The 9041-nt window shown below is 45.9% G+C and overlaps 2 protein-coding genes across 4 annotated transcripts in view; both read left to right on the forward strand.

Annotated features, from left to right (window-relative positions):
* Positions 1-3873, forward strand: part of oscp1a (organic solute carrier partner 1a) — a 5050-nt gene extending 1177 nt beyond the window's left edge. Inside the window, exons 3-11 of one of the 2 annotated variants that reach the window (XM_008423004.1) lie at positions 81-235; positions 1006-1173; positions 1243-1323; positions 1400-1503; positions 2597-2725; positions 2795-2849; positions 2936-3081; positions 3155-3212; positions 3611-3873. In XM_008423004.1, coding sequence (XP_008421226.1) covers positions 81-235; positions 1006-1173; positions 1243-1323; positions 1400-1503; positions 2597-2725; positions 2795-2849; positions 2936-3081; positions 3155-3212; positions 3611-3733 — 1019 coding nt within the window. In that variant the 3' untranslated portion in view covers positions 3734-3873. Of the gene's footprint in view, positions 1-80; positions 236-1005; positions 1174-1242; positions 1324-1399; positions 1504-2596; positions 2726-2794; positions 2850-2935; positions 3082-3154; positions 3213-3563 lie in introns of both variants that reach the window. The other variant, XM_008423005.1, reaches the window with a different exon arrangement.
* A 1455-nt stretch (positions 3874-5328) lies between these two features.
* Positions 5329-7038, forward strand: lsm10 (LSM10, U7 small nuclear RNA associated). Of its 2 annotated transcripts, none has more exons than XM_008423009.2 (2): positions 5329-5469; positions 6386-7038. In XM_008423009.2, the coding sequence occupies exon 2, from the start codon at positions 6472-6474 to the stop codon at positions 6865-6867; it is 396 nt and encodes a 131-aa protein (XP_008421231.1). In that variant the 5' UTR covers positions 5329-5469; positions 6386-6471; the 3' UTR covers positions 6868-7038. The 2 variants fall into 2 exon arrangements, with proteins under 2 accessions (XP_008421231.1, XP_008421232.1); XM_008423010.2 differs by having other exon boundaries at positions 6411-7038.
* Positions 7039-9041: the final 2003 nt, after the last annotated feature.

Below are 9041 nucleotides of genomic sequence, written 5' to 3' on the forward strand. Positions count from 1 at the left end.
GCTGTTGAGGCTAGAACAGAACTTCCTGTTTCGCTCCTGTAATGTTGCTGCTGGACTTCCTGTGTTTCCGTGTGGCTCAGTTCTGAACGACGTGGTCGGCACCATGTTCGGTAAATCCTTCATGGATGAACTCCTGAAGCCTCAGCAGCTGTATTCCCACCGGACCATGAAGACGGTTCTGACCCGGCTGGCCCACTCCTCCATCATGAGGCTGAACCCGGCCAGCATGGACAGGGTGGGACACAAACAGCAGCTGTCACAGTTCATCACACTCCAGCTGATGCGCTAACAGTTGAGCTAATTTCTTTAACTTTCAAATCGTTTAGCTAAATGAATTATTCTGGATAAATTCTAAAGAGCCAATTTAATCGGCTGTTTTTAAAACTTTCAGTTGAATAAAGTTTGACGTCAGTGTTGAAGTTTTGGTTATTAACTGTTAAGAGTTATTCAAATAGTTAATTGTTATATTCATGCTCTTATTTTGAAGTATGATTCCTCTCCTCACATTCTCCTTTTTTTTACTTCAAGAAACTTTGAGAAAACGGCAGTTAGTGTTAATATGACTGTAAGAAAACATTAATAAACAACCGGGAGTGTTAACTAAACAAACACATTAAAAAAATCCACTTACCTGAAATGTTCTGAGAGCCTCACCTTGACACCTGGCGGGTGTCAACATGGCTAATTAGCATTACCTTCTGCTAAGCGCCATGTTGCTACAGCATTTAGCATTTAGCTTATGCTGAAGGCCATCTTGGTAAAGCTCTTTAATGTTTAAGGAGCGAGTCCAGTCCAGCCAGATGTTTAAAAAATGTTCCCTCTCTGGCCACCAGGGGGCAGCACAGTTTCTACCAGACGAAGTGAAGTGAGGAGAAGTTTGTTTATTTCCTGGTCTGGTTTCATATTCAGGTTATCCGATCAGATCTGTTATCAGCTCTATTTTTAATGAAGTCTGCAGGTTTCCGTGGTTCTGACCCAGAATCTGTTTTTCCTGCTGGCCTGCAGCTGTATGAGCTGATGATCATGGCCTTCAAGTACCAGGTTCTGCTCAGCCCGCGGCCCAGAGACCTGCTGCTCGTCTCCTACAACCACCTGGACGCCGCCAGGGCCTTCGTCAGAGACACGCCGGCCGTCCTCAACCAGGTGGACGAGACACACAGGAAAATCATCGAGGTGCGCAGCTGGTTCTGGTTCTGTCCGGCCCGGTGAACCCTGAGTGACTCCTGCTGTCTCCTCCTGCAGGTTTACTCCAGATTATCAGACGGAGATTTCCAGCTGCTCAGACAGACGCTGCTCACGTTCCTGCAGGACGTCCACACCCGGGTCAGTACCGGGTCAGAACCACCCGGGTCAGTCCCGGGTCAGAACCACCCGGCTCCTGACCAACGTCTGTTTTCAGGTTTCTGTTTTCCTGAAGAACCAGATCCAGAACCCCAGCGGCCGGTTTGTCTTGATGACGTCCGGTCCGGTTCCGGCCGGAGTCGATGTACCGGGTCTGATCCGGTGAGGCCGGTGCCGGTTCTGTCTCCATAAGTTATGATTATTATTATTTCTTCAGGTTTTTCTTTTCCATTTCTTAACGAATCAAATGAATATCTGAAAACGTCTGTTTTATCCAACGGCCTTTCAGAACCGTTTGGGTCGACACGGCTCGGTTCTGAAGGTCTGCTGGGACTTTTAAAATGAAAACAACCTGAACCCGGTTCTGTCTGGACCCCCACGTCTCATCCGGTCCATCAGATCCATCATTTAAAGCTTGTTGGGTTTTACCCGACTCAAACAGGATCTTTATGCTTATCAGTTTTTGAACTGGTTCTGTTTGGTTCTGCAGCAGGACCGGTTAGAACCCAGAACGTTCTGACTGTCTCTGACTCCCACTGCTGCAGGACTTCCTGTTTTCTGTCCAATCAGAGAGCAGAGAGACACGCCCACTCTCTCCCAGTAGAGCTCTCTTCTGATTGGTTCAGGAGAAACTGGACCTGCAGGTTCTGTTTGACCCGCCAGAATAATAATAATAATAATCTGAGTTATTTAGTCTAAGAGAAACTAAAACTTATTAAATATTAACTAATGACACATTTTAACTAAATATTAATTACATGGCTAATAAAAAACCTAGAAAGTTAAATATTTAGTTAATAAGCAAAATATTAGTTTGAAGAAACGTCATTAGCTCAGAGGTAGCTATAAGTGGAAGTGTACTATCAAAATAAAAGCTGGGTATTCCGTTTCATTGCATCTGTTTTTTTTCTTGAACATTTCAGCTTAAAACAAACGATTAACTTTTAACGGCTAAACGGATGTTTACCAACAAATCTACAGTTTACCAAGCTTTTATTTTGATAGTACACTTTCACTTATTGGTAAGTGGATTTGTACATCAGCTAACCATTTAGCTTTGAGCTAGCTAATTATGCAGTTTGTGAGCTAAATATTTAGCTAGCTCAGAGCTAAATTGGATCTAAATTAGTTTGTTCACTAAAAATGAAATTCAAGGTAAATATTTTTGGTTGGAAATGAAATATTAAGTTTGAAACTGTGACATCTGAATGCCTGAGTAAAACATGATCCATCTGATGAGCTGCCGTCGTTCCAGGACCTTTGACCCCAGAGGGAGGGAAGTGGGTCGGAGTGAGTTCCCGCCTGGAGGAACCTACAGCGGTTCTGTTGGTGAAGGGTCGTTTGAGCTGAGCGGAGACAGAGTCCTCAGGCTGGGCCAGAACCTGTAAGAACCCTGAGCCGGTAACATACTGCGGCCGCACGCCGCTCCGCCTGACCCCGCTTCCTGTTCCAGGTACCAGGCCGAGCGTCCGGAGGAGACCCAGACGTCCAGAACACCTGGAGCCCAGGTAACAGGACTGAGCTGGTCCAGACCAGGCGGTTCTGGTTCTGTTTGGTTCTGGTTGAACCCTGTGGTCCATTCTTCGTCCTGCAGCTGGACAGAACCAACCCTCTGGCCAAGGAGGAGCTGAACCTGCTGGCCCGGCTCATGGGCTGCATGAAGGCCGGGTCGGTTCCCGCCGCGGCGCCGCGGTTCCGGATCAGCCTGTTCCCCTCGGACCCGGAGGAGGAAGAGGAGGGGTGAGTTCTTCCTCTTCAGTTCCCGGTAAATCCGGAGTCGTTCCCGCTGACTGGCGTTGTGTCTGTTGCCCAGCGGCGCTCCAGCAGAGCAGGCGGCCATCTTCCAGGTGATCAACATCCAGGCTGTGCAGGTGGGTCAACATGGCTGAGCTCTGATTGGCTGGTTCTGCTCCACCAGGCCCATTTGGACCAGAACATTTACTGGTTCTGATTGGATTTATCGCCCTCTGCTGGCTGCTCTGCGCTCAGCTTGTTGGACTTTTCCTTTAAATATCATTTTAATCCATTACAGCATTTAAAATGTTGAGTGGGCTGAACCAGAACCAGAACCAGAACCACAACAGATCTAAAGTATTTTTAATGTTTCTGTATAAAACGGAGCCTGAGGGACGTTTAGCTTCATCAAACCTGAAATCTGTGGATCCATTTACTCAAATAGAAACTAACTGTCTGAGTTCTGGGATGAATCCGGACCGGGTCAGAAGTCCTGGTGTTCTGATCCGACCGGCCCGGGTTCTGTTTGATCCAGGATGAAGAGGCGGCGTCGGCGCTGGCCCGGATCGCCGGACAGTTTACTGATGAGGAGGCGGAGCTGGAGAATCCCAGCGGCAGTAAAGGAGACGACCTGCTGGCCATGATGGATGACCTCTGACCTCTGGACACGTTATCTCCTTTAAAACCCGGAAAACCAATAAAATATGAGGTGAAAATGTAAGTTTGAGTGAATCAGAAACATTTTTATTACTTTAACTTCAACTGGATGTTTCCAATAAAATCTGAACTTATTAGTGATTTCTATTATTATTTCTATTTATTTATATTATTTGGAGAATTTATTTCTTTAATGTGTTTTTGTTGCTTTAAAATGCAAGTTAAACTAGAACCAGTCTAAAATAAGTGAGAATAAATGGAATATGAACAGACGGTAACTAGCAAACAGAACCATCCAGGTCCAGTTGAGCTCATTTTATTTATAAAGCACATTTTCAGCAACGAGGCAATTCAAGGTGCTTTACATGAATTAGAAGGAAATAAAATAACAAACCAAAGGAAAGAGCAAAAGAAGAAAAACTCTAAAATATTAGTTTAAGAATAAGTAATGTGTGATTTATTGTTTCTCTGGATTCCTGATGAGCCGCTGCAGCTCCGCTGGATCCAAGATAATTATAAGTTCTCCATAATTTTACATTTATAAGCTAGAAGCTGGAAAAACTAATAGGAGTTTCTCTGCATAATAATATAAAAAGTATAATATTGGTCAAAGAGAGAGTTTGCCACAATTTCTGAAAGTAATAAAATAAAACAAGGCTAGAGAGACAAACGGCAGAAATGACATGATAAAATATGCAGATGTAGCAAATTCCAGACATTACAAAGACGTGAGGCGGTGAAGGCGCTGAGATCAGGTGTCTGGTCTGATATTATCTAAGAATCCTTGGAGTTCAGCCTTGTGGCACCACGGACTGTTGACCTAAACTCCAGGAAATCAGAGGTGCTGATGGTCGATATGCAGGGATCTGCAGGCTCCAAACACAAGAATCCTGTTGTCATGAATCCAAATAAATCCAGGACGTAACCCTGATGTTGCCCAGTCTTCTTGTTGGGAAAATGTGATTAATTACTTAGGGACCAGTTAACCAGATCCATATAACCAGCAGCACAAAAACAAGGCAGAGCAGAGCAAGCAGGGCGAAGATGGGAAGGAAGGGAGAAACAGCATCCGCCTCCACCAGAGTCAGAAACATCCAATCCAATGAATTACAGATTTATATCTAATTCTAGTCATGCAGTGGAATCCAGTTGATCACGTGATCAGGTAGCAGTTAATCTGAAAATGGGATTAAAAAACCGCCAGAGTTTAATAATCTGTAATCATCCTGGAATCAGACAGGAGGATTATAATGGTTATTATGGGATGTAGAAGACATGGGGACAGCTGGAGATTATTCCTGGAGGTGTTCGATACCGAACAGCAGCCTTTTAACCCCTTCATGCATAGTGGTGGTCACTACAGTGGACAGCTGTCTAAAAGCCATTTTCTTGTGCTTTTTGTGGATTTTTATGTTATAAATGTTATAAATAAGCCCTAAAGAACAATACTACTCATGTATTTTTCAAATAATAACTTTGTATTTGGAGAAAATTACAACTGATCACCTGAAGGATCATAATTTATGCATGAAAGGGTTAAACTAAAATCAAGAGACTGCGGTTTGCCGTTCCACCACGGGGTGGCGGTGGTGCACCTCACGGCCGGATAAACAACAGGATCTTACGTCATCACGCTGTGCGTCGTTTGTTTGCGGCTTCAGAGGACCGATGAGAGGATTTAAACCTGACTGAAGAGAAGAAGGTCCAGTAGAACCAGAACAAGAACCACCAGTTCGGGTAGGAGTTCGAACTGGTTTCAGCTCTGTTCTGGATCGGAACCGATACAGGCGGAAAACCAGGATCACTAAAATTTCTGCTTGGTTCTGATCCAGATGTAAAAACTGCAGTCAGAACTGAATCCTGTCGGAACCGCTGAGGTCCTGGTTCTGAACCAGGAATCACTTTCTGAATAAGGTCCAGAAGAACTAGAACCTTCAGCGATCCGGTTCTGGGTTCTGAGGAGGAGCCCAGAGCTGCTGGTCAGAACCAGCCTCTCCGCGACCGGACAGGTTCCGGTGTTACGTCGGTCCCCGTTTCCCCTTCAGATATGGTTCCCCTGCGTTATGAGCGCGCAACAAGCACGCGCGTTTTCAGCGCTTATCCAGAGAACTACGGACACCGTGAAGGCTCAAACAACGTGTTTCGGCTAAGTTGTCACTTTTTCACGTTTTTGCAACGTGAAAGTGACAACTTCGACGAACTCCGTCTCTCTCTCTCTCTGACACACACACACACACACACACACACACACACACACACACACACACACACACACACACACACATATATATATATATGTATTTAAGCGGGGCTTAGTGCTGCTAATCACTCTGTGTCTACAGCTAGCACAGCCTGCTGTTAAAGCTAGTTAGCATTGCCATTGATTGCAGTGGAGAAACAGTTTTCCTGTTAGCCGTATCTCCGCAGTTAGCACATTTAGCAGGTTACAGGAGGCTCATTGACAGCGCTATGCCCCGCCTCCTGGCTCTGATTGGTTGTTTTGGTGCATTTCTTCAGACAGCAACAGGTTCAGATGATCTGTATCATAAACTGTGAACATAATGACAGATTTAATTAACATGTAAAAACATTTTATTAAAGTTAAACACTGCAGCTGTAATGTCAAAGTAAAATCTTCACCTTATCTGTTCAGATCTTTCTGGTTTTCATCCTGAAAGGTCGGAAGATTTCCATCCAGACCCGGGTCATTCTCCTGACCTCTGACCTCTGTGTCCCTCCATGGACCCCGGTGACCCCGGCCCATGTGGCGATGCAGCGGGCTCCATCCGGGAGCAGACCATCGCGGAGAACAGCCTGGTGGTTCTGCTGCAGGGCCTGCAGGGTCATGTGACCACGGTGGAGCTGCGGGACGAGTCGACGGCGCGCGGACGCGTCCTGAGCGTGGACGCCTTCATGAACATCCGGCTGGAGGACGTCGTCTTCCGGGACCGGCGGGGCCGCGCCGTGCGCCTGCAGCAGCTCTTTGTCACCGGGCGCAACGTACGCTATGTGCACGTACCCGACCGCGTGGACATCCTGCAGACCGTCCAGAACCAGCTGGCCCGGATCCACAGGGTCCGGAACTTCGCCAGCCACGGCGGCGGGAGGAGAGAGTTCTGCAAGAACGCCAAGTGACTCGGTTCCACTATGGACCTGGTTCTGCCAGGTGATCCAGTTTGGACGTGGAGATCCCTGGTTCTCATTGGACGGAAACCAGAACTTCTGGAAGGATTCAGAACCGGGTTCTGATTAAAAACTGACTGGTTTTTACTGTTATTGATAATAAAAGTGTCCAAAAAATCCAGATTTTCATCAATCCAACTCCAGTCCGTTAGTCTAGTCAAAGTCCGGTTTAGTTGGTGAGGTGTGAACGCTAATCGACCTCTGACCTCTGGTCCTCCAAACCTCGGTCTGGGTTTGGTTGAACGCCAAGCGGACCGGAGATCGCTCCAAAAGCAGGAAGTGGACTACAGCGCAGGGCATTCTGGGTAAATACAACCAAAGCTAACATGCTAGCCTAGCGCTAGCAGCAGAAATGGCTCCTGGTCTTTAGCCTAAAGAGAAATCCTCCAAACGCAGCACAGGGCATTCTGGGTAAATCCAACCAAAGCTAACATGCTAGCCTAGCGCTAGCAGCAGAAATGGCTCCTGGTCTTTAGCCTAAAGAGAAATCCTCCAACCGCTAAAATCCTCCATCTTGTTTCCATCTGGTGAAGAAGGAAGTTGCTCTCAGTGTCTTCAGAGGTTCTTGTGTCGTTTCCTTCAGTGGTTCTTGGTGCAGCGCCCCCACAGGCCAGGAGGGGAACAGGYTGGTTTGACTCAGAGCAGCTGGAGGTGGAGCAGATGTTCTGGGTCCAGTAGAACCGGGTCGACCGGACTGAAGGAGGAAAACAGTCACACTGTTTGATGCAGAAGGTTTAACTCCAGTTTCTCCGTCTTTTAAAGGGCCGGTATCGTGTAAAATCAACCATTTTTATCTTTCCATCATGTTTTCACGTTTTTCCATGGCATATTGGTTTGATTCTGTAATGTTTGAGAAATCCTTCAGTCTCCATGACAACCATTCGGCTGATAAACACCTGGGTGGACCTAGCCCCGCCTTCGAGGTGCAGCTCCTCCCCCCTCAGCTCCTTCAGACTAGCCAGCAGCAATTAGCATCAGCTGCTGAGCTCATTGTAAGAGCTGCTGCTCAGAGCGACACTCGTAAAAATGTTAAAGGGTTAAGAGAGGAGCCATGTTGGGACGACTTCCTGGAGGCGGAGCTTCAGACAGAGCAGAAGCTTTTAAAGAGACAGAGACCCAATTTCAAGGAGTTGAATTACAAAGACACATCTCTTCAGTCACATTTCATATGTGCAGCATTTTTATGAGAGCTGAATGCAACATAGTTACTGGATTATTCTATTAAAATTATGTTGTTAAAACGATACTGGCCCTTTAAATGTGAAACCATTAGTGATTTTTCCATTTGGATGATTCTGACCCGTTTGGGTTCGGTTCTGACTGCTGTTGAGTAATGAGTCAGGAAAACACGCCAGGCTGCAGGAGGAGGCCGTTTGGTCCGGACGCAGCTGGGAATGTGAGGAATCCGGCCGGAACGCCGCTCCGCTCCGCAGCGCTGCAGCATCAGCAGATGGTTCCTGAGCATGAAAACGGGCCGAAGTTCTGCAGAACCACAACACAAAATATCAGGTTTTATATGAATAATTACATGAATAAACTTTTATCTGATCTCTAATTTTTCTTGTCTTATGAATCTGTTTGTACGTTTTATAGCAAACAGTTTCATATTCGTGTGATCGGCAACAACTGAAATGTTTAAAAACATTTAAATAGAACATGCAGGACTTTCTACACAGAATGTTTCATCTCTTCTATATGTAACTAATGAGAACTCCCAAAAATTTATTTTTCTTATCTTTTTTACAAAAAATCATAAACTTTATTTTACCAACATTTAGGAATAATCAGTTACTGTCAAAGCATTTTTTAGTTTTGTAAATTAATTCCCATCCACAGCCTGTGGTGGTCCCAAAAAATCTGATAAATTAATATGTGTGTGTGCATATGGTAATTAAAATGTATTTACTCTGTGTTACATTTATGATTTGTGGTTCTCAGGGCGGAACCAGTATGTTCCAGTGGGGCCGTGGCCCCCGCTGACCCCCCTGGCAGACGCCACTGTGCTGAACATTCATGTCTGTCTAAATAAAACAGGACAAAAAATCCAGCAGCCGCCCAGTTATTTCCTGTCCCACCCATCGACTCGAGAGCAGAGGCACTGGGATCAGACTGGGAACAGACTGGGA

The sequence above is a fragment of the Poecilia reticulata genome, linkage group LG11 (assembly GCF_000633615.1).
Source record: "Poecilia reticulata strain Guanapo linkage group LG11, Guppy_female_1.0+MT, whole genome shotgun sequence".
Classification (NCBI taxonomy): domain Eukaryota; kingdom Metazoa; phylum Chordata; class Actinopteri; order Cyprinodontiformes; family Poeciliidae; genus Poecilia; species Poecilia reticulata.